The sequence below is a fragment of the Sapajus apella genome, unplaced genomic scaffold (assembly GCF_009761245.1).
Source record: "Sapajus apella isolate SASKATOON/1434 unplaced genomic scaffold, GSC_monkey_1.0 scaffold31, whole genome shotgun sequence".
NCBI lineage: Eukaryota > Metazoa > Chordata > Mammalia > Primates > Cebidae > Sapajus > Sapajus apella.
In genome coordinates this window covers 22,159,600-22,184,813 of record NW_022436971.1, presented here as the reverse complement: position 1 = coordinate 22,184,813, position 25,214 = coordinate 22,159,600, and the positions used below count along the sequence as shown (strand labels likewise).

Here is a 25,214-nt window from a genome sequence, read left to right as displayed (position 1 = left end):
GGCCTCACTTGTCTCCCTCTGGAGCCGCAGGAGGTCCTGCCGCCTGCACGGGCCTGCACTCTGGGCCCTGCGGGGAGGCTGCTTGTTCTCTGCTGCTTTTAAGTCTAACGCACAGAGTGGGAGACTTTCCTTACCTCTGTCCCTCTACACAGACACCATACACCATGCACACCCCACAGTGTCACAGGGGCCCAGACTGCAGCCATCCTCCCAGTCTCCCCAGTGTCAGGAGAATTTGGAGAACTTTCTTTTTCACAGAGAAAAGGTCCAATGTGGAAAATTAGCTCTGAATAACTTCAGGGTATGAATCAAGGGATGCCTTTGAATGTTTGCCATTCACTTCTGAGAGGTCCATCTTGCAGTCTCTGAATTACGTGAGTGTGGAGAGAAAGGGACTTGCCTCCCATGCTGCAAGAGGCCATCTGGCCACATGGTCCACATGCCCTGAGATTCGCAGACAGAACAGGCAGGACAGCAGGCCCTCCGGCTCCTCACATTCACCACACCACTCACCACCACTACTTTGCCTTGGGAAAGATTGCGTAGGGAGAAGGGAGCCAGCCAGCCTGTGATGAAGCTCCCAAAGGCGTCCTTCTGGAACTGTCTAAGCTTGGCATGAAGAGAGCCTTCTGGGAGGCTCAAAGGGGAGAGCCTCAAAGGGGAGAGTGTGTCAAAGGAGAAGGAAAAAAAGACACAAAACCCGACAGTCAACAGGTGAAGTGCCACATCCAAGGACGGGACATGGCCTGGCTCCGTCCGGCCTCCTGCACAGCCCAACTCCACCCAGCCATCGGGAGAGTCTGAGAGCGGAGCTACAGGGCAAGGGGAGGCTTCGAGGGCCTGGGACCTCCGGGGACAGGTCCCAACAGGCTCTGTCTTCCCCCATCAATATTACTGGTGGGTATGGGCCAGTTCACAAACTAAAATATGCAAATAAAGCCAACAAAACCCCACAGGTGCACACAGAAGGAAGAGTAGCTAAAAACCACCTTCACACAGGAAATGTGGCTGGGGAATCTTCAAGTACAGACAACCCAGGCACACCTTAGGAAAATGACCATCTCTGGTTGATGCACAGGTGCTCACACACAGAGGGCGGCTCACTGGCAGGCAGTTCTGCCTTCTGATTTGGCCATGAGGTGGGGCATCATGCGTCCGCTCTGCATGGGACGTCCGCTTGCCTGTTGCTCTCCATGTGTGACCCTGCCCTCAGTATGGCGCAGACCTCAGGACATGCCTTCCTGGCTGCTCATTAACCCCAGCTAGGCTTCTCCTAACTCTTATTTTATTTCCACCTCATTCCTTACATATATGGGTCTTTGATCCAATAACATGTATTCACATACAAAGCTTCAATAAACAAATCAACCACCACCAGATCCTCCTAAAGCAAAGCCAGCAGATAGTCCTAAAGAAAAGCATTTCGAAGGCATCTCCGCAGAGCTGAGATGCAGATGCCACAAGGTAATCCATGGGGGCCCAATTGCCAGACAGAATTACGGTAGGGAGAGCTCCTTATCGTGTCTCTCACTGTGTATCCATGGGTGACACATCTGGAAATAACTGCTGTTATTTTATACGTACGTAGCATTCCCCATAATCATCACTGTTTGCAGTATACCTTGGAATAACTGGAGTATGCAAAGTGCAATAAAAAGAGAATTTCCATTTTATCATGGACCATCACCATGAAACTGGTGCTATAAACATGAGAAAATAACCTAGAATTTCTGCCATACGCGTTACTCCAAACTCAGACATTTATTTCTTTGTTCGTAAAAATCACCCACTTTTCTGCTTTATCACCCTCTACCACTGAATTGGAGAGAACATAAAACGATATGAACGCGTCAAGAACAAAGTGGCACGCACCTGATGTAACTACGTTGCACCCTTCCTCACCACCGAGGGGAAGGTGCTGGAAATGAGCTGTCTCTGTAAATAAGCCCAAGTAAACTGAAACAAGCAAATAACAAGCTGAGCTTCTTTGAGGCAGTTAACAATGGTCACCATCGTGGGATACAGTCCTAATTTGGCAGGTTTCATGCTGGTCAAACAAAATATATACTTTTCTTCTTCAAATAAGTGATTCTGAACTGACTGATTCACCATTCTTGACTCTGGCACCTGGGGTGAGGAAAACCCAAGGGACACCAAGAAATTCTCAGAACAACCTCAACACAGAATCAACTTACATGCAATGGTGTGCAGATGCTTGCTAGCCCTGCCGCCACGTAGCATGGGAAGGGGAGGAGCCGGGACAAATGGCAAAAGGCACAACTCCTAGCAGAACAGAAGCTGCGACTCCACACCACACACCGGGCAGCAGCCACCGACAGCTGGATGACAGCAGCTTCAGGTGGCACGGAAGCTTGTGCTCAGACTAAGCTTCCTAACACTCAAGCTTATTGCTGTACTGAAAAAGGGAAAAGTTTAAGAGATGTGTATCTGCCCAATGATGGTGATTATGTTATTGCTTACCGGTCAAACTTTGAAAAATGCTTTAAAAAAAGAACGTAATGAATTATTTCTCCAGTTACAAATCGTTTACAACCCACAAACTTGGCAACGTGGTTAATTTCTTCCTGCTTGAAAAGTCACAATAAAGCATGTGACAACTTTCCACACAAGCAAGAAGTATTAAAAAGGAAACTCCGAGAATCACACCACTCAGCCCCCAAGCTCCCTTTGATCAAATCTGCAGATGTACAAGTGCTTTCTGTTGTGACCAATGGAATATTTCCAGGAACAGAATCATGTTTATGTGCTTCCTGGTAACCCTTTCTGATAGACAAGCATGGAAGTTTTGACACTGGGTGACTCAGTTATTAAAAGTCTGTTGACTCAGACACCTCTCGCTGGGACGAACGTGGAGGTCCATCAACGAAACAACCCCATTGAAAGTCTGACAAAAAGCAAAGGGAAGGTACAGGATGCACATGAGGGGAACGGCGTTTTTCTCCCATTTTTTTTTTCTTTTTTGTGGAGACTAACATCAATAGTTAACAGCCTAGGTAAATGCTCCATAGAACCTGGGCGTGGCTCAGCAGAAACAAGCACTCTAACACTAAGAATTCACAAGCAAGGCCAGGCATGATGGCACTTGCCTGTAACCCCAGCACTTCGGGAGGCCATGGCGGGGGGATCACCTGAGGTCAGGAGCTCGGGACTAGCCCAGCCAAGATGGTGAAACTCTGTCTCTACCAAAAATACGAAAAATAGCTGAGTGCTGTGGCCCATGCCTGGAGTCCCTGATACTTGAGAGTCTAAGGCAGGAGAATCACTTGAACCCGGGAGGCAGAGTTTGCAGTGAGCCAAGATTGTGCCACTATTCTCCAGCCTAGGTGACAAGAGTAACACTCCATCTCAAAAAAAAAAAATTTAAATTAAGAACTAAAAAAAAATTTTTTAAAGAATTCACAAGCAAAAACAGGACCATTTATCGAGTATATAGGCAGAAAAACAATGGCCCTAATCACCTAGCACTCCACTCTTCAAAAGCCTACCCTCTGGTGGAAAACAGGCCACGGCCCAGGGCGTGGCTCTGCTGTGACATGCAGGGCATGGCTCTGCTGTGACGTGCAGGGCGTGGCTCCATGCTGGAGGCCTCACAGTCCTGACCCTCCATCCCAGAGAGGGCTGGAGGAGCAGAGCAGGACTCAGAATGCCCTTTTGATGGACGGAACTCACACCAGCCGCAGGGCCCGCCTGTGCCCTCTCTCGGGTTCACACAGTGCTTCCTCTCCAAGGCTGTGACCATCGAGGCCCCTGGGGGCTCCCTCATCGCAGAGATCCCCCTAGGATGTGGGTGCGAGAGCACGGCTGCATCAGTGAAGGACTTGGAAGGGAGACGTTAACAAATTAAACAGTCTTCTCCCTGGGTCTTCTCAGCAAATCCAGAGACAGAAATACGCTAAGTAAAACGTGCTGTCTAAAACCTGAATAGCGGCTTGGTCTCCTTTTTCTTCTGCTGCTTCTCCTTCTCTTCCCTTGACCCCTGTGTTTTAAACAGTAGAAGGAAAGTCAACTCTATAAAATTCCTTACATGCAGGGTTAGTATACCTTCAGGCATAACATTTTTAAATTATTTAAACTTCAAGGTCAAATGTCACAAATACAACTTTGGAAAACATATTCTGCTATGTTCTTGTTGGATGGAAGCCCTCCCCTCCATGAAATTCACATGTGGAAATTCTAATTCCCAACGTGAAAGTATTAGGAGCCAGAGCCTCTGGAAGGTAATCAGGTCATGAGGGCAAAGCCTTGGCAAACAAAATCAGTGCCCTTTATAAAAGAGGCCCGAGGGAGCTCCTTCTTCCCTTCCACCAGTGAGGACACAGCAAAAAGACACCATCTGAGCCAAGAGTGTCCTCACAAGACACCAGCTCAGCCAGTGCCTTGATCTTGGACTTCCCAATCTCCAGAACTCATAAAAAAGAACTTCTGCTGTTTGAAATCTACCTGGTTTATGGGATTTTCTAAAGTAGCCCAAATGGACTAAGGCATCTTCTAGGCCACTCCCCTGGACACACTGATCTGCCTCTCTTTACCTAAAACATCCATTTGGTTCATAAAAGGATCAGCAAAAAACATACTTTTGAACCACATTATTTAATGGAAACTTGAACTAAAATCCTAGGGGAGATATGAATTTCTATTATAAGAGAAGTAATTATCTATATTTTCTGCACCATATATTTAGATTTCTGTATTCTGACTTTTCCTAGAATAAGCTGCCCCAGTACATTGCATTTTACCAAATATTTTCTCATCATCTCCTTTCTAATAAATAATTTTAATAACATTTATATGGGGCAAGGGAGATGCTGACAACCATTCCCCATTTTATTTTAATTATAATAATAATAATTATTATTATTACTATTATTTTGAGACAGGGTCTTGCTCTGTTGCCCAGGTTGGGGTGCAGTGGCATGATCTTGGCTCACTGCAACCTCCACCTCCCAAGTTCAAGCAATTCTCCTGCCTCAGCCTCCCGAGTAGATGGGATTACAGGTGCCCACCACCATGCCAAGCTAATTTTTGTATTTTTAGAAGAGATGAGGTTTTGCCATGTTGGTCAGGGTGTTTCAAACTCCTGACCTCAGGTGATTCACCTGCCTTGGCCTCCTAAAGTGCTGGGATTACAGGTGTGAGCCGCTGCACCCAGCCCCATTCCCCTTTTTAAATGGAGACTTTAAACAAACTTGAAGAAGACATTTTTCTATTCTCCGATGATATCACAGGCTGTTCTTTTCCTACACCACATTTCCTAAGAGATGCTAGGCATCACTGTGAGCTAAGCTAATGGATACCTCTACTCATGAGCTGGTGACCAGGAAAGCATGCCCGTGTCAGGCACGTTACACCTAAGCGCATCTAGCCTGGCTAAAACCAACCAGCACTAATGTCAATCTTTCTTACTAGAATCTGAGCCAGGTGTGGTGGCTCATGCCTGAAATCCCAATGTTTGGGAGCCCAAAGTGGGAGGACTGCTTGAGCCCAGGAGTCTAAGACTAGCCTGAGCAACGCGGGGAGATCTCATCTCTAAATAAAATTTAAAAATTAGCCAGGCATGGCAGCGCACACCTGTGGTCCCAGCTTTGAGGGAGGCTGAGGTGGGAGGATCATTTGAGCCTGGATGGCTGAGGCTGTAGTGAGCTGTGATCACACCACTGCACTCCAGCCTGGGTGACGGAGTGTGATGCTGCCTCAAAAAAAGAACCTAATAAATCTTCAGCGACAATACTGTCATAATGAGGGACAATTCTCTACTTCCATTAATAGTAGAATCATATCACAGGGTCTCAGAGACTTTCGAGCACATTTTCTTACCTATCCTCAAAGCCAACCCTGAAGGACAGCTGTCAGTTCACTCCCCTTTGTAACATTTAACGTTAGCCAGTTTCCACTGTTGTCATACTAAACTAAAATGAGGAAAAAGGAAGAGAGTTGAGGCCAAATCCTGCTTTTTGAACAAAATGCTTCCAGTGCCTGGCGGAGCCACACACACGGCTTTCCTTCCTGCCACCTCAGTGCCACTTTCTGTGCCCTTTTCTTTTCTTCTGATAATAATCCTAACACGTACACCCCACTTTCCCAGTAATGCTAAATGCTCTCAGCCTGTCTGGCATTTCACTGTGATATTTACTTCCAGCTACACTGACAGGGTCTTCTTCCCCCAGAAACTGGCTCAGGTGGCAGAGAGAGGTCAGCTGGCTCCCATGCAGGTGATGGACATTTGGTGTCAGAGAAACACACAGTGTGTGGAGTGCAGCCTTGCCCAGCTCCAGCCCACAGGACCCCTCCCTGTGGCCTCCTCCCTGCTGGGGTGGTGGCTGTGAGGGAGGGAGACAGGAAGGGAGGGAGGGAGGGAGGGAGGCAGGAAGGGAGGGAGGGAGGGAGACAGGGAGGGAGGGAGGGAGGCACGGAGGGAGGGAGGCAGGGAGTTGCAGCTGTCATTCACTTTATTCCCATCCCTCAAAAGCTTCTTATTACGAATTCTAGTAACTTTGCCTTTAAAGCAGATTTTCATCATCCAGAAACAAGGCGATTTCCAGGACGACTCTTGATATACCACTTGAGAAACAGAGCACAACAAGAATATGCCGAGGTTTCCATTATTTTGACGTTGCTTCCACTAGCTGGCAGGGAGCATTAATCCACAGTGAAGGTGCATAACTCTTGAACAGCTGGAGAGCCTCTTTATCATCAAAGGGAGATGGAAAACCATAAAATTACCCTGTTGTGGCTAATCAGCCATCGAACCAATGGTGATGATGATGCATTGTGGAGACACCACATCCCAACTTCACAGCAAGCCCACGCCAGAGAACAGCACTTGCAGAAGATAATTACCTCCTTCCTGCTCTTACCTGCAGAGTTCCAGGAAACCTCCCTATATCAGGGCTCCAAAAGGCACTGGTATGAACATTAGCTGGGCAGGTGTAAAGTGCTGGGAAGCATTAGCGGATGTGGTTGGTCCACAGTCAATTGCTCATTATTCACTATCAATATGTACACTCTACATATTGACAAGATGCATTTAGCTATCAGGTTAATCATTGACTCAGGGAGAAACCTAGTTCCTTATGGAAGAATAACCATATACAATACAATATTTTTAAAAGAAGTTCTAAAGAAGCCTTTCTTATCTACTCCTAGAAAGTGAAAAAGTATCATGAATTATAAGGGTGACATTGGTATTCACCTCATTTAGCTTCTGTTTCTTTAACAGAAAAAGGAAGAATTATATTAATTCTTCTCATTTATCTACAGCCCATCTCATTCCAGAATTTAAGGCAGTGATGTCTCATTTAGATGTCTGTCCCCTCCACACGTCATGATGCAATATGACCCCTAATGTTGGAGGTGGGGCCTGATGGGAGTATTGGGTCATGGGGGTGGGTCCCGCATGAATAGCCTAGTGGCAGCCCCTTGGTGATGAGTGAGATCTCACTCAGTTAGTTCATAGAGGATCTGGATGTTTAAAAAAGTCTGGGGGCTGGGTGTGGTGTCTCAGGCCTTTAATCCCAGACCTTTGGGAGGCCAAGGTGGGTGGATCACCTGAGGTCAGGAGTTCAAGATCAGCCTAACCAACATGGTGAAACCCCATCTCTACTAAAAATACAAAGACTAGCTGGGCGTGGCAGCAGGCACCTGTAATCCCAGCTACTCAGGGGGCTGAGGCAGGAGGATCGCTTCTCCTGGGAGGCAGAGGCAGAGGTTGCAGTGAATCAAGATGGCGCCACTGTACTCTAGCCTGGGTGACAGAGTGAGACTGTCTCAAAAAAAAAGTTAAATTAAATTAAAAATAAAGAGCCTGGGACTTCCCCGTTCTCTCTCTTGCTCCTATTCTCACCGTGTGATGTGCTGGTTCCCCTTTCATCTTCTACCAAGATTGTAAGTTTCCTAGAGAATCACCAGGAGCAGATGTTGCTGCCATGCTTCCTGTACAGCCTGTGGAACTGAGCCAAATAAACCTTTTTTTTTTTTTTTCGTTTTTTAAATAAATTACCCAGTCTCATGTATTTCTTTATAGCAATACAAAAATGGACTAACACATCAAACGGGTACTGAGGAGGGGAGCACTGCTGGAAAACACAGAAGCAGCTTTGAGACTGGGTAAGGAGCCGAGGTTGAAGGAATCTGGAGGCCTCAGAAGAAGACAAGAAGATGAGGGAAAGTTTGGAATTTCTTAGAGACTTGTTAAGTGATTGCAACCAAAACGCTAATAGAAATATGGACACTGAAGTCCTGAGGAGGTCTCAGATGGAAATGAGGGAGCTATTTGAAACTGGAACAAAGGTCACTCTTGTTATGCCTTAGCAAAGAGCTCTGCTGCATTGCGTCCATTCCCTGGGAATTTGTGGAAGTCTGAACTTAAAAGTAATGACCTAGAGTGTCTGGCAGAAGAAATTTCTCAGCGGCAAAGTATTCAAGAGGTAGCCTGGCTGTTTCTGACAGCCTGCAATCAGATACGGGAGCAAAGAAATGACTTAAAGTTGGTATGTATGTTTAGAAGGGAATCAAAGCATAAATGTTTGGAAAAGTCACAACCTGGTCATTTAGAAAAGAAGCAAAGAGCATTTTCAGGGGAAGAATCCAAGAGGCTGTGGAGCAACCACTTGCTAGTTTGATAGACTTGCGTAACTAAGAGGGAGCCAAGCACTAACAGTCAGGACATGGGGAAAAGGCCTTTAAGGCATCTCAAACGTCTTGGGAGGGGAAAGCACTTCCCATCCAAGGTCCAAAGGCCCAGGAGGAAAGATTGGTTTGGGAGGCCAGGCCCAGGGCCCCACTTCCCTGTGCTGCCTCAGAACACTGCTCCCTGCATCTAGCTCCAGTCACAGCTCAGAGGGGTCACAGGTGGAGCTCCAGAGTGTGCTGGCTGTACACCCTGGCAGCTTCCACATGGTACTGTCTGTGGGTGCCCAGAATGCAGGTGTGAAGGAAGTTTGGCCGCTTCTCCTGGATTTCATGGGATGCACTGGAAAGCCTGGGAGCCCAGACAGAAAGCTGCCACAGGGGTGGAGCCACAGCAGAGAGACTGTACTAGGGTCATGCTGAGGGGAAATGTGAGGTTGGAGCCCCACACAGAGTCCCCATTATGGGACTGCTTCATGGAGCTGTGAGAAGGAAGCTGCTGCCCTCCAGACCTAAGAATGGTAGAGCCAGAGGCAGCCTGCATCCTGAGCCTGGAAAAGCCAAAAGCACTCAACTCCAACCCATGAGAGCAGCCACGGGGACAGGTGCCCAAGGTCTTGGGAGCCCACTCCTCATACCAGTGTGCCAGGATGTAGGACATGGAATCAAAGAGTGTGTGGGAGCTTTAACATTTAATGCCTTTCCTGCCAGGTTTCAGACTTGTGTGGGGCCTGCTGCCCCTTTGTTTTGGCTGATTTCTTCCTTTTGGAATGGGATGATTACCTAATGCCTGCACCCCCACTGTATCTTGAAAGTCAATACCTTGGTTTTTATTTTACAGGCCCATAGGTGGAAGAAACTTACACTGAGTCTCAAGTGAGAGTCTGGATTTTTGAGTTGGTGCTGGAATAAGCTCAGACTTTTGGGGACTGCTGGAAAGGGATGACTGAATTTTGCAATGTGAGAAGGACACAAGATCTGGTGGGGTCACAGGCAGAATGACATGGCTTGATTGTCAGTCCCCCAAAATCTCATGTTGAAATGTGATCTCAGGGTTGGAGGTGTGGCCTTGTCAGATCACAGGGGTGGATTCCTCATGAAAGACTTAGCACTCATCCCTTAGTGATGAGTGAATTCTTGCTCAGTTAGTTCCCATGAGATTTGCTTTATTAAGAGTCCGGCAACTCCTCCTCCTCTATATTAACATGTGATGTGCTGGCTCCCCCTTCGCGTTCCTAAAGCCTCACCAAGAGCAGATGCTGGTATCATGTTTATACAGCCTGTACAACCCTGAGCCAAATAAACCTCTTTTTTAAGAAAAATAAATTACCCAGTCTTAGTATTCCTTTATAGCAATGCAAACAGACTAACACAGGTAGCTAAGACACATGACCTAAAACGTAACAGTGTGAGATGAAAATGGTAAAAATATTATACTAGATGGGCACAATTTAATAAAAGCATTCCCAAGGGAGTGTTCGGTCCAGTTCCACCCAGGTGGTCAGCTGTCTGCTGAAGTGACTTCATCCACAGAGGGAACTCATCTGAATGATTTCCAAAGACCTTTTCAGCCAGAAGACTGCCACTGTGCCCTACATAAGTTCCTATTCCTGAGGGAGGCTGCCTTGGCTGGAGTAGCAGAGGCATCAGCCATTTTGATGCTAAAGGGAGGGTGGGAAGAGGGTCTGTAACTTATGTCTGATTCATCAAAAACAAAGTTATGTGGCACTGAGCAAGAGGCAAAGAGAGCCCACTGCGTCTAATAATGTAGAAGTGGAGAGAGTCAGAGGCCCACGACTACCCTGCTGCACACACGAGGGACTAAGGCCTCCACAGAAATGACTTGCCAAAAGTTAGAACACTACAAATAACTACCTACAAATCTGAAACCAGAGCCCTCCACCATGTCTACTACCCTGAAGTCCATCATCCCTCCCACAGGTAACGACAGCTGATGAAGAAGCAAGCCAGAGCTAGAGAGAGGAAGGCAGCTTAGAAAAGAGGGGCATTTTGTTATTTTCAAAATGCATAATTCCCAAACACATCATACTTTATTGATATTTATAACCAAATAGAGCAGTTAGAAGTACTCAAACATCCTCAAAGCTTCCTCTCAGGAAGGGACATTTATATTCTCAAGAATGAAACAATTTCTTAATCACAATGTGATAAACACAAATGGCTCCTTCTGTTCATTCAGCAGGGAGGTGATCCCAGTTTCTGGAGTTCTGGGGCGAGACCTTCTGGCTACGAATCCTGAATGCTCACTGTGCAGGAGTGAGTAATCTGATAACTTTTCCTTAACCTCTCAGGGCCACAGGGTAAGGACGGTCCCTACTTTACAGGATCCCTGTGGGAAATCGAGGTAATGCACGCAAAGCCCCAGCAAAGGGGTCTGGTTCATAGAGCAGTTCAACATGATACAATTGTTGCAAAGCATTCATTTTCTCACTCTTACACAAATGAGTGAGATGGCACTCGGGGTGCTGTCCTTGGTGCTGAGGACACAGCCTCGGACCTGACAAAGTCAGGAGGTTCTGCAGAGGCTCAGAGTCCACAGAGAAAACCACACGTGAGTGAGAACAGACACTGGAGTACTGGGCAGTGACAACTGTTATGAAGGAAGATAAAATTGGGTCAAACGGGCCAGGCGTGGTGCCTCACGCCAGTAATCCCAGCACTTTGGGAGGCCGAGGCAGGCAGATCACCTGAGGTCAGGAGTTCAAGATCAGCCTGGCCAACATGGTGAAATACTGTCTCTACTAAAAATACACTGGCATGGTGTGGGCATGCCGGGTGTGGCGGTGCACACCTGTAATCCCAGCTACTCGGGAGGCTGAGGTAGGAGAATCGCTTGACCCCGGGAGGCAGAGGTTGCAGTGAGCCGAGATCATGCCATTGCACTCCAACCTGGGTGACAGAGGGAGATTCTGTCTCCAAAAAAAAAACACTGGGCGAAATGGCAAGAAATCATGGGGTAGGGTGGAGCATGGTGACTTGAGAGGGGAGGGTTGAACAGGCGAGGCTGAGACAGGAGGCGTAAGTGGTGCTGGTGACATGGCAGCTCCTCTAAGCCCAGTTCAGGGGCTCCATTCCTGCCGGGCAGAGCTGCAGGGCACCAGGGCTGGGGGTCGGAGGGGCCCTTACACAAACCCCAGCACTGCTTTGTTTTTAGGATCTTCTTAGCAAAGATGGTGAGGAACACATTTCCACTGTAAACCAAAATTTAAAAATTCTAAGGCCCCCCACCCATCTGAATAGACTGCCTCCCCAGCTAGGGCTCTTAAAATTTCACCTGAAAGACTGTTTCAGGCTATGATTGGAAGTGGAGTCAGACATGCCTCAATCTCACCTGAGAGACTGTTTCAGGCCATGATGGGAAGTGGGGGTCAGACGTGCCTCAATTTCGCCTGAGAGACTGTTTCAAGCCATGATGGGAAGTGGGGGTCGGGCGTGCCTCAATTTCGCCTGAGAGACTGTTTCAGGCCATGATGGGAAGTGGGGGTCAGACGTGCCTCAATTTCGCCTGAGAGACTGTTTCAGGCCATGATGAGAAGTGGGGTTGAATGTGCCTCATTCTACCTCTCCAACATCAATATCGACACAGGCTTGAAGTCTGGCAAGAAACATTTAACAACCTGTTCTCTCTGAAGCTGCTATCTGAAGGTTTCCTCTGCAAACAAGAACTTGGGTCTCCACAATCTTTTAACTTAACCCAGACATTTTTATTTAGTTGATCTCAGGTCTTTAGACAAATTCAACCAATTATTAATCGGAAAATGTTTACATTCACCTATAGTCTGGAAGCCTCCCGCTTCAAGCGGTCCCGCCTTACTGGACCAAACCAGTGTATTTCGCAAATGTATGTGATTGATGTCTCACGCCTCCCTACAATGTATAAAGCAAAACTGCACCCCGACCACCTTGGGCACATGTTCTCAGGACCTTGCGAGGGCTGTGTCATAGGCCATGTCACTCATATTTGGCTCAGAATAAACTTCTGCAAAGATGTTACAGAGTTTGAGTGGTCACCACATAGAGGCTCTGCCGCATGACCACCAGCTGCACAACATCACCTCCATTTCAGGGATGAAGGTTTGAGCTAGAGAACGAGTCACTTCCTGGAGACCGCACTGCCCACAGGGAGCGGGGAAGGATGAGAAACCAGGCTCAGTCCTTCCCGGCCAGTCTGTCTGCTTCCAGAGGCTGCCTGGCTCGGAGCATGTCTGATTAGTGCTCAGTGAGGCACACCAGGACACAAGGCTCTGTAAGTTCCTTCCTTAGCCTTCACTGTTTCCACTAGTAGGAGCTAAAGGCCATCAGAGGGTTGGCCAACTGAGTGCTCTGTTCAACCTCTGCTTGTTAGAATGCTGAAACAGACACAGGAGGGGTGGCCACATTTAGCATATTGATTGCTCCAGACAGGCAAAAGCTGAAACGGCTGGGAGGACAGGAGTCCCTAACACCATTCCTTTGGGTGTGGGGCACACCTCTGGTCTGCAGGGCGCATGCATGGCGACCGTGAAGGCGGCTGGAGTGGTGGCAACGTGAGTCTGGGGAACCATGTGGCATTCTTAGGAACATCCTGGTGGCCAGAAGCTTTGTGCAGTAACACTCCTGGAGCTGTTCTTGGTGCCCATTGGTATGCTAAAAAGGAGGCAAACAAAACCACTACCAGGCACCTGGAGCCTGACCCCAAGCGGCAGCCTTCACCTGTGCCGTAGTCACCAGACTGGTGTTCCCCAAAATCAAATTCCCTTTCTAATCATAACACTTTGACACCATGGAAGATACTTAAAAGAACACGCATGACAACACCAAACGCTGGGAAGGGTGCAGAGAGGAGGGGCCCTCATGCTCTGTCATGGCATGCTCCTTACAAAATGAACTGAGCCAAGAGAAATAAAACCTCATGTTCACGCAAAAACCTGTTCGTTAATATTTACTGCAACTTTAGTCACAATCATCAAAAACAAGGAAAAACCCAGATACGCTCCAATGGGTAAATGCTTAACCAACTGAGGTGAGCCATGCCACGGAACACCATGCAGCAGCGAACAACGGGCCACTCATGGGCTCACACTGTGGCAGCAAAGAAGAATGGGCCACTGACTGGCTCACATGGCAGCTGCGAAGAACGGGCCACTGACCGGCATACACGGCGGCTGCAAAGAAGAACAGGCCACTGACCAGCTCACATGGTAGCAGCGAAGAAGAACGGCCACTGATCGGCTCAATGGCAGCTGCAAAGAAGAACAGGCCACTCACTGGCTCACACGGCAGCAGCGAAGAAGAATGGGCCACTGGCCGGCTCACACAGCGGCTGCAAAGAAGAACAGGCCACTGACCACCACACACGGCATCAGTGAAGAAGAACAGGCCACTGACCAGTTCACACGGTGGCTGCAAACAAGAACGGGCCACTGACCGGCGCACACAGCGGCTGGAAACCAAACTTGAAAATGATGCAACAACTCAACTTCCAGGGAATCGAGCTGAGTGAAGATCATCAATTATCAAAGGTTACACTGTGTGTAACTCCATTCATAGAACCTTCTCCAAATAACAATACAGAGACAGAGTACAGATTTGGGGTGGCCAGGGGCTAAGGCCTGGGCAGGGGATGGGAGGTGGCTGTGGCTATAAATATAAGGTAGCACAAGGGACCCTGGCATCACTGGAGTTGTTCTGTGTCTTGACTGTGGTGGCGGCTACACAAACCCCCACACACAATACATGGCCTAGGAGTCAATGTTCACACGCAAATGCATGTAAGCAGGTAGAATCTGTGTAAGCTCAGTGGACTGTATCTATGCCAATTTCCTGCTTGTGATGCTGTACCATAGTTACACAATGCTACTATTGGGGAAAACTGGCTGAAGGGTCACAGGATCGCTCTGTTATTCCTACAACTGCATGTGAATTTACAACCTCAAAATAAAAAGCTTCAGGAAAAAAAGAATATGCAATAATACATTGGATAACCAAATAGAAGTCAAGAAATATTTTGAACAAATAGAGGCAACTTCAGAAAATTTTTTTTTTTTTTTTTTTGAGACGAAGTTTCGCTCTTGTTACCCAGGCTGGAGTGCAATGGCGCGATCTCGGCTCACTGCAACCTCCACCTCCCGGGTTCAGGCAATTCTCCTGCCCCAGCCTCCTGAGTCGCTGGGATTACAGGCACGCACCACCATGCCCAGCTAATTTTTTGTATTTTTACTAGAGACGGGGTTTCACCATGTTGACCAGGATGGTCTCGATCTCTTGACCTCGTGATCCACCCGCCTCGGCCTCCCACAGTGCTGGGATTACAGGCTTGTGCCACCGTGCCCGGCCCAGAAAAAATATTTTTAATAAATAGAGGCAAAATCAGAAAAAAATGGCATTCACAGTAACTCTGAGGAGGATAGTTGAAGTTGTCTGTTTAATATCAACGACTACTTTCTTTTTTTTGTTTTTTTTTTTTTTGAGATGGAGTCTCACTCTGTCACCCAGGCTGAACTGCAATAGTGTGATCTCAGCTCACTGCAACCTCCGCCTCCCAGATTCAAGTGATTCTCCTGCTTCAGCCTCCCAAGTAGCCGGGATTACAGGCACTTGCCACCACACCTGGCTAATTCTTGTATTTTTAGTAGAGATGGGGTTTTGCCATGTTGGCCAGGCTGGTCTCAAACTCTTGACCTCAGGTGAGCCACCCACCTCAGCCTCCCAAAGTGCTGCGATTACAGGCGTGAGCCACTGCTCCCAGCCTTCAACAACTACTTTTGTAAGTGTGTGTAGGTGCGATGCAATTTAACATCATGATCTAATCATCAGTTCCTCACGACATACACCCGCGTGGCCTGTCTTTCTGTAGTGTGTATGTGACAGTGTCTGCATAAGGTAGGAAGCTGAGAAGCAGTCTGACAGCCCCTTGTTCCCAGGCAGGGCCAAGGTCCCTTTTCTGAGCTCACCTGTCTCTGCACATCCCAGCAGAACTGCCACCCTCTACATATGCTGACCTCCCTAACGTCCCTGCTGACCTGCACGGAATCTCACTCATCTGCTCCCTGGTGCCGTGTCTCCTGCAACATGTGTACACACATGAACACATACACACCTGTGTGCACATACATGTGTGCAGAGACAGAAGCACAAATGTGTCCACAAGTGCATGTGTGCATACAGGCATACACATGCATGCCTGCACATACACGTCTGTTTGCTGAGCCCGTGGCCATCATTTGAAATGTGCCATGTGGTTTGCACAGAAATCCTGCATTCGGGCAGTGAATGACAGCAGAGAGGCCATCACTCCTGGGGACTTTGGGACTCTTCAACTGCCCCCGCTTACTCTGCAAGACTGGCTGTTATTTTAATACTCAGCGCATCTCTAGAAGAAGAAATATCCACTGACCTCATGGAAGCACAATCAGTATAAAAATGAGTCCACCACAAACGGACACACAGAGGGCATTCCAGAGGCGCAGACCGCCTGACCTGCAGACTGCTCTCCTCCACACCTGATGGGGGAAACCTGAGTCGGTCCTCGGTCCAAACACCACCCGTAAGCGAATCCCTCTTCAGTTCCCTTAATAACAATTAATGCCTGTGCCCTCCGGGGCCACAGTGCACAGTTCAGCATGATTTCGGAGTACATCATAGCTGGTCCCACCCACAGTTAGAGTTTTACATGCTAGGTCTTCCCATGGAGATCATGACTCTTGGAGGCTGGCTCCTCTAACTTGCCACCTTGGTGTCCCTGGAGACTGGCAGGGTTGGCAAGGCAAGTGTTTAGTATTTGTCGTATTTAATGTATTTAATTGGTAGAACTGACTAGACAGAAGTCACTGTACCAACGATGGGTCTCTTGCCGACACACACGCACATGCGCACGTGTTACTACATTACGTAAAACAATAATTATTGTTTGTCTAAACACTCATAACAACATTATGTCCTGCAATAGCTTTTAGAAAACATAGCTTCTGCGTTTTTACCAAGGCCTCAGGGACTTGAGAGAGAGCAGCTGTGACTGCCGGGGAGAGGTCCCTGGGACTGACCAGTGGGTAGACACAGCCAGGCCTCCAACCTCATGAGGCGGCAACTGGCCAGGAGCCCCGTGAGTGACACGCTGCATGCCTGACGGGCGGGCTGGGGCACGCAGCCCCTCAGGCACACTGCGCGTTCATGCTCTGTCCACAGGAGGAAATGGTGAATAATTTACCTGCAAGTGCTGAATAAACGCACATTGACCAAGTTGAAAATCATCACAGCACTCGAGGGCAGTGCAGCACCTGACCCTTTACCCTCTGGCAGGTCCCCGAGGGCAACACTCATCTTAGACGAGGCGGAGAAAGAGGGGACGGAGGTGCGCTGGCTACATGTCTGTCAATGTGGCCAATCTAGAAAACTCCGGGACTAAAATTAAAAATCAAATTCTAGCAGCTTTTTAAAAGAAGGGAGCATTTTCGAAGCATGGATGGGAGCTCCCGCAGAGGAATCTGCGCAAGCCCCTGCACCTGGCCAACCTGCAGGCTTGTTCTGGGTGCATTAAATATGCAAAATCCTACCAGGCCATGTTGCCGTGGGCTGTGTTGTCAAGGTGACAGAGCAGCTCCAGGGTCTGCGCAGTGCTGGATGAATCGTCAGGGGACTCGTGGCTGCCTGATTCCAATTCCTTCGGCATCCTCCACACGGCTGCACATGTCAGGACTTTGCTGTCTGAAGCTGAGCAACAGAGCATAATGGATAACGTCAACAGAGCACGCTGTGCTCCGAATTCTGCAGACAGCACACGGACATTTACACACATCCATAAGCAGGGCGCATCTGCTCTTTAAAATATTTAGGATTGCAGGCAGCAAAGACAGAGCAGGGAGAAGCGCAGCCCAGGTCGGCAGGCAGAACTCGGCACAGTGTGTAACCAGCACCCAGTTCCCCCACGTTCTCTTTGTTTTAAAAACCATCCTTCTGTTTCAAAAGAAAATTTAATTTTCCCAAAATCAATTTTCTTTTGTTCTTCTTCAACAGTTCTTCAAAAAAAGGGAGCAAAATGGGGGACTAAAGACATAATCACCACGCACGCCACGGGTGTCTGAGGTGGGCATTAAATGCGTTTTCTCCCCATAGCTGCACAAGAGGACCTTAAATGACTGGGAAGCACACAGAGCAATATGCCATTTGGAAATCCTATCACTCATGTTACCCTGCCTCAGTTTACCTATAGCGGTGAGTGCCTGGGACAGGAAGGTAACACCATTCAGAGGCATCGCAGGTGGGGGCCTGGGGCCCTGGTGGGCAGCAGGCAGGAGCAGGCAGCAGCCCAGCCTCGCCCTCTCACCATCAAAACAGCCCCTTCTCCTAGAAACGAGAGTCCCACCCTCACATGGTCCTGCTGGCGGCTGTTCAGTCTCCCTGAGTCATGACACTCTATTTTAAGATGCTCCAGGGATCTAGAGTACCTAGAAAAGCCACTTTGAGACTAACCTTGCATTAGAAAGACGGGTCACTTGTTTCCGGGAAGGTGCCAGGCTCTAGGTCTCTGCCTCTCTAGAAAATTTCTCAATATGATACACTAAAAAAAATGTTTTTTTAATTAGATATAAATTTAAAAATCCTTTAAGGATTTGCTTTCCATTTAGTTTTAAATTGAATATGTGCTAAACATCTCTCCCTTTTAAAGGTGGGCTTTAGTGAATAATTATAAAACAGCAAACATGATTCAACATTAAATCATCAATTGATATGAAGAATATAAAAATGTTATGTATTATATTAGAACATTAAAAAAATCCCATGAGTAGTACAAGAAAAATAGTATGGCATTACAAAATGACAATGACCTTATGTTACAACTCAAAAATGTATCACTTATTGGTGATGATGCTCCTGCAATCTGAATATCAATCCACCAAGAAATACAGCAACAAACACAATGACAAAGTATCTATCTTTGTGAATATTATTAATATTACCATTGTTAACCACGATCAAACAACAAGAAGTTAAAAGATTAAGATTTCAACCAGGATTTTCTGATTCCAAATTCAGTGCCCATTTTATATACCGCGTTGTTTCTAAAAGAACATGCAATTGTGGCTTAAAGAAAAGAAATGTATCATACATTCATATAATGTTAACATTTCCAACTTTACAAAAATGGAGTGTATAGTGGTTTCTGTCTACACGAGAATCGTTTTTTTTTTTTTTTTTTTTTTTTCCCTGAGACGGAGTTTCGCTCTTGTTACCCAGGCTGGAGTGCAATGGCGCTATCTCGGCTCACCGCAACCTCCGCCTCCTGGGTTCAGGCAATTTTCCTGCCTCAGCCTCCCGAGTAGCTGGGAATACAGGCACGCGCCACCATGCCCAGCTAATTTTTTGTATTTTTAGTAGAGACGGGGTTTCACCATGTTGACCAGTATGGTCTCGATCTCTTGAGCTTGTGATCCACCCGCCTCGGCCTCCCAAAGTGCTGGGATTACAGGCGTGAGCCACCGCACCCGGCGTTTTTTTTCTTTTTTTGAGACAGAGCCTCTCTGTTGCCGGGCGCCAGGCTGGAGTGCAGTGGCACGATCTCGGCTCACTGCAACCTCCACCTCCCGGGTTCAAGCAATTCTCCTGCCTCAGCCTCCCAAGTAGCTGGGACTATAGGCGCATGCCACCACGCCCAGCTAATTTTTGTATTTTTTAGTAGAGACGGGGTTTCACCGTGTTGGCCAGCATGGTCTCGATCTCCTGACCTCGTGATCTGCCCACCTCGGCCTCCCAAAGTGCTGGGATTACAGGCATGAGAGAATCTTTATTATTTTTTATTTGCTTTGTTTTTCTTGCTGAAATTTTCAATTACGTGGTCTTTCTGTAGAGCCCATGAGATTGGCAATGGCACTCCTGGAAACACGAAAACAACCAAAGACAAAGTCGGCAACTTGGAGTGGGAAAGAAAAGTTGAATGCCTAACTCACTAGCACACGCTAACCCAAAAGAGGTGTAGACTATCTTAATCTTTCTAAATGACAGACAAATAAATGTCTAACCTTACAAGTGATAGAACTAATAACAGGAGCACTAAACCATGGCTGGACTGCAAAATGAATGAAACACACAAGATGGCAAAGGCAGGGATACTAAAAATAGCTATTCTGTGGAAGAAATGACTAATGGCAGACACCCCCACACAACCCCAACAAACTCCTTCTTTGGAGAATTCTGTTCAGGTGTAAAGAAAGTGACTTTCCTGAAACTGCCAGCTCGCCAAACTCCTTAACCACGTGCACATTACCCTCAATAAAGCAAAAGTGCTACACATGAAATAAGATTTTCCTCTCTCAGGTACGCTACCTCGCTTCAAAGTCCACACCAGATATGAAGTTTAAGTGACTAGCTGGACAGTGAAGTTTCCACACACCCAATTAATCTAGCGCTATCGCTTCTCTCCCCAGAGTCCACCAACTTCGAAGAGTAGAGAAGGCAATGGAGGAACCTCCAAAAAAATATGGTTAACAACTTTCACTCCATTCTGAAACCTTTCTAATGTTGTCACAAAGAGGGGTTTTTGTTCCTATTTTCTTTAAAGACATAAACCCACCAGGATAAGAACAGCGATGACATTTTGGAAGCAGGAAAGCAAATGGCTCAGTACCAAATCACTTAGCAGACCCAAGTAAAGTGAACCCTAGGAGAGCAGTGGGGAAAGCTAGAAGCAATCTCATTCATCTTGTCCGTAAGCTCCGGGAACTAGCAGCACCAGGCCACCTCCAGAAGAGGGGATAAACGGGGAGCAGAGAGTAGCTTAAAAAAAAAAAAAAAAGTTGAATATCTCTTCCAAAACCATAAACTATGGATGTCAGAAATAAAAAGGTGGACATCATTATGGAACACACAAGTATTTTATGAACATCTTACGAAGATGCTACAGACACCTTTATATTAAAAATATTTAAAAACCAAATGACATGGTACATTTCTAGAAAAGTCTGAACTTAACAGGATGGATATCAGAAGAAATAATAACTCTAGACAGACTGATACATATTAAATAAAATGACTCTAATGCAGAAACTTTTTACAATGTGATATTATGCAGCCATGAAAAGGAATGAGATCATGTCCTTTGCAGGGACATGGATGAGGCTGGAAGCCATCATCTTCAGCAAAGTAACACAGGAACAGAAAACCAAACACCGCCACGTTCTCACTCATAACTGAAATCGAACGATAAGAACCATGGACACAGGGAGGGGAATATCACACATCAGGGCCAGTCGTGGGGTGGGGGGCAAGGAGAGGGAGAGCATCAGGAAAAAATCGCTAATGCATGTGAGGCTTAAAATCTAGACAACAGGTTGATGGCACATGTATGCCTATGCCACAAACCTGCACACTCTGTGCATGTATCTCGGAACTTAAAAAAAAAAAAAAAAACATTTTCTACAAAAAAATCCACCAGGCTCATATAATTTTCCCCATTCTTCCAAGCATCTATTTAATGAAACAAATAATAACAGCAAGCGTACATACTCTTCTAGCAAAATGTGTGTGTGCACATATATACACACACATACATATACACATACACATATTCGTACACACAAAAACATATATATATATGTATATATATATATATATATACATATATATATGTTAATGGTCAGTTAACATTATATTAGAGGTGTAACTAAGTATGGCAAGAAAAAAATAAAGGTACCTGAATATAAAAAAAGAAATAAAAATACCTTGCTAATGATTATATGTGTATGCCATTAGAAAAAAAAACTGAATTCAACAAAATGTTTAGCTACAAACAATATTTGACAAGAAAAACCAATTGAATATCTACTGCAACAAAAACTTTGAAAATGAAATTTTTAAAAATATTAATAGCACTAAAAAATCACATCTCAAACTAAATATGTGTAAGAATCTGTACATGCTAAAACAAAGAACACTGCTGAGAAAAATTAAAAACCAAAATAAATGGAAGGGATAGACCATGCTCACAGGCTGGGGAAGTCAGCACTATAAAAACTCCATGTGCTTCAATCCGCTCTAAGCTGGTGGTTTTTGGTGGAAGTTAACAACCTGCTTCTAAAATTCTAGAATTTGTATGGAAATGTGCACAGCCCAGATAGATAAGACAGTCATGAAGAAGAATAACAACAACAAAACGATGATTGACAAATCAGATCGGTTTAGTATTGGTACAAAATTTGATAAGCAGTCCAGAGGAAAGGAATAGAGTCTAGAAACAGACCTTAGAAAGACGGTCACTTGATTTACTAAAAAAATAACATTCAATTAGAGTGGAGAAGGCATGGTCTTTTCAATAAATGATGCTGGATCAATTGTATATCCACATGAAAGAAAATAAACTTGTATCCTACCTGATAACATACTCAAAAGCCAATTCCAAACTGATAATAAAGATGTAAAGAAAAAATAATACAAATCTTTTCTAGACTACACAGAATATCTTCTTGACCTTGGGACAGGCAAAGACTTCTTAAACGGTACGGGAAAAAAGACTGGATCATACAGAAAAAGACTAACAACATAGACTCTATTAAAATTAAGAACTTCTATTCACCGAAAGACACTATTACTTGGACTTCATGAAAATCTAAAACTTCTTTAAAATCAAAATGAAAAACTCTGCTTTTAGAAAGACATTATTAAAGAAAGGAAGCACTTGCCCCGGCATGGTGGCTCACCCCTGTAACCCCAGAACTTTGGGAGGCTGAGGTGGGCGGATCACCTGAGGACAGGAGTTCGAGACCAGCCTGGCCAGCATAGTGAAACCCTATCTCTACTAAAAATACAAAAATTAGCCAGGCGTGGTGGTGGGCATCTGTAACTCCAGCTACTTGGGAGGCTGAGGCAGGAGAATTGCTTGAACCCAGGAGGTGGAGGTTGCAGTGAGCCAAGATCATACCACTGCACTCCAGCCTGGGTGACAGAGCAAGACTCCATCTCAAAAAAAACATAAAATAAAATAGAAAATAAGAAGAAATGAAGCAATACCAGGGGAGATATTCATAACACATATATCTGCCAAAAGGCCTATATCCAGAACACATAAAGAGCTTCTCCAGCTCAATAATAAAACAACCCAGTTTTTAAAAATGTGCCTAACACCAATTAGACACTTCACAAAAGAAAATATATAAATGGTCAAGAAGCACCAGAAAAGATGCTCAACATCATTAATAACTGGAAAAGGCAAAGCGAAACTAAATGAGACTCACCACGCATCTTACCACAATGGCTAAGTTTTAATTTTAAAAAGACCAATAATACCAAGTATTGGCAAATATGTCCAGTAACTGGATCTCTCACAGACTGTGAAAAAAGAGTGTAAAACAGTGCACACATTTAGGAAAACACTTTTGCAGTTGAACACTCACTTACCGGATGTCCCAATAATTCCACTCTTAGGAGAAGCTGTCACAAAGCTTGACTTATTCATAATATGCTTTGTGGCAGCCTTCTGACTCAGGCAGTTAAATCCAGCCCAAGTAATTGTGGTCGGGTGACGGTATGTAACTCCAGAAGTCTAGGGTGCCAATTATCACAATGACCACGGAGACCAGAGTGCCAGCCAAGGAGGCTCCACTGGCACAGGGCTGTGGAAACAGTCAGTAAAGATGGTATTCCCAGGGGCGAGACACATAGGCGTCCAAGGGAGTACTGCCTGTTTGACACACACATATATGCATACAAACACACATAACGTACGTACATATTAAAGAGAAAACAAGGACGAATGAGCAGAAAGCTGAGGGAAGTCCCCACACTAACAGTCATGATCCCTTACCCAGTTCCAGATTTGAGCCAGCTTCAGAGCGGGAACCCACTGACTGTAAAGATGGTCAGATTCCTCACGAGTTAGGAACCTGCAGCCCTAGGGCAGGTGTACACTGCAGAGATTACCCCAGTCTGTACCCAAAGGGACCCACTGCCATCTTCCTGAATGCCATTCCCTGGGCAAAGGGTAATCCCCAGACATGTCCAGGTCTGCTGAACACAAGCCTGCACACACACAGATGCCCGGCAACTCAAAAGTGTCCAACTGTCCCCCGGCTCAAGTGGGGCATGGGGGATGCCAGGTAATAAGTAAAGTCCATCTCACATCTCACCATCCAGGTGTGCCAGGCTCACGGGGCAAGAGCATGCAGCACAGTGCGGCCAGCGCCCTTTCCAGGATGCAGCACGTGTGCTGGACCCAGCTCTTCCGCCGGGTTCCCTGCCCCAGTAACACCACACAGAGGCCTGGGACCCAGTGTTTCCATATGGCTCTGTGTCCCCAACAAATGATGCTGTAGCACCAGGAACTTATTTAATAGATAAATTTTAAAATGCATATATCTATAGTATACAACATAATGTTCTGATATGTATATATACTGTAAAATGGTTAAGTCAAGCCAATTAATATTTGCATTACCTTACATACTTACCACTTTTTGTTGTGAAGGCATTGGAAATCTACTCTCTTAACAAGTGTCAAGTACATGATACATTGCTTCTAATTTCAGTTACCACGATACATTGTTACTAACTGCAGTCACAAACACATCCAATAGATCTCTTGAAGGCATTCCTCCACCTAACTGAAACTTTGTATCCTTTCACCAAAGGATCTCCCTTTTTCCCATCTGCCCTCCCCGCCAACCACTGGTATCACTTTGTACTTTGCTTCTGTGACTTCAGCTTTTTTAGTCTGCATGTAAGTGAGATTGTGTGGTGTCTGACTTTCTGTGCCTGGCTTATTTCACGGAAGACCTCTAGGTTCGTCCATGCTGCTGCGAATGGCAGAATGTCCCTTCCTAGGGCTGAGCAGTGCTCCATTTGCACCATGTTTCTTTATCTGTTCATCTACTGATGGACACCCAGGCTGCTTCCATATCACAATGAATGTCCTAATCATCTTCAGCTTGTCATGCCTCAGAAGAACGAGATAAAGACTTTCCTGTGAACGGCAAATAAAGAAGCTCCCAACACTGCTAGGGAAGTGTCAAAGGCAGGGACCAGAAGGAAGCTTCCCTGGGGCAGGAGAGATAAAAAAAAATGGAACTGCAGTGGGTGGAAACATCAACTATGTTAACCACGTGTGAGTTCACATGACACCAAAAGAAAACTGCACCCCATTCCTTTGCAGAACACAACTGAACCAATGCATTTTTCTAAAAATTGGTAATAGGAAAAAAGTTAATGAAATTTCTAGCATATGCAAAATTTACTTAGATTCTCTGAAAGATTATAAAATTGTCCTTCTAGAACTGAGTCTACAAACCTGGTGGGTACAAGATGAGTTCAAAGTGCCTTAATAAAGCATGTGAACACCAGAATCATGCTGAGGAAGACCAGGACATTAGAGGTATGTGCAGGCAGGAGGTGTCTCTGACATCACTGCCCACAGAAATGAACAAAGCCGCACACCTTGCTGAATAAGGAGTGTGCTTGAGGTTCAGGAAATACGGTAGGCATTCGTACCTCCAGAAACTCTCCACATCCTCAGAAGCAGATGAAATGGAAGGTAAACAGCACTAAGGAAGAAGCGCCATGGAGACACACTCATTGGCTCTGAAACT

At 46.1% G+C, this 25,214-nt stretch overlaps 1 protein-coding gene across 4 annotated transcripts in view; it reads right to left on the bottom strand.

Moving 5' to 3' along the window:
* EIPR1 (EARP complex and GARP complex interacting protein 1) overlaps positions 1 to 25,214 on the bottom strand; it is a 161,020-nt gene that overhangs the window by 45,028 nt on the left and 90,778 nt on the right. For 2 of the 4 annotated variants that reach the window (XM_032294252.1, XM_032294251.1), the window contains exon 4: positions 17,199 to 17,355. The exons of the other annotated variants lie outside the window; for them this stretch is intronic. In XM_032294252.1, the coding sequence (XP_032150143.1) occupies positions 17,199 to 17,355 (157 nt within the window). The remainder of the gene's footprint in view (positions 1 to 17,198; positions 17,356 to 25,214) is intronic. 4 annotated transcript variants of the gene reach the window in all.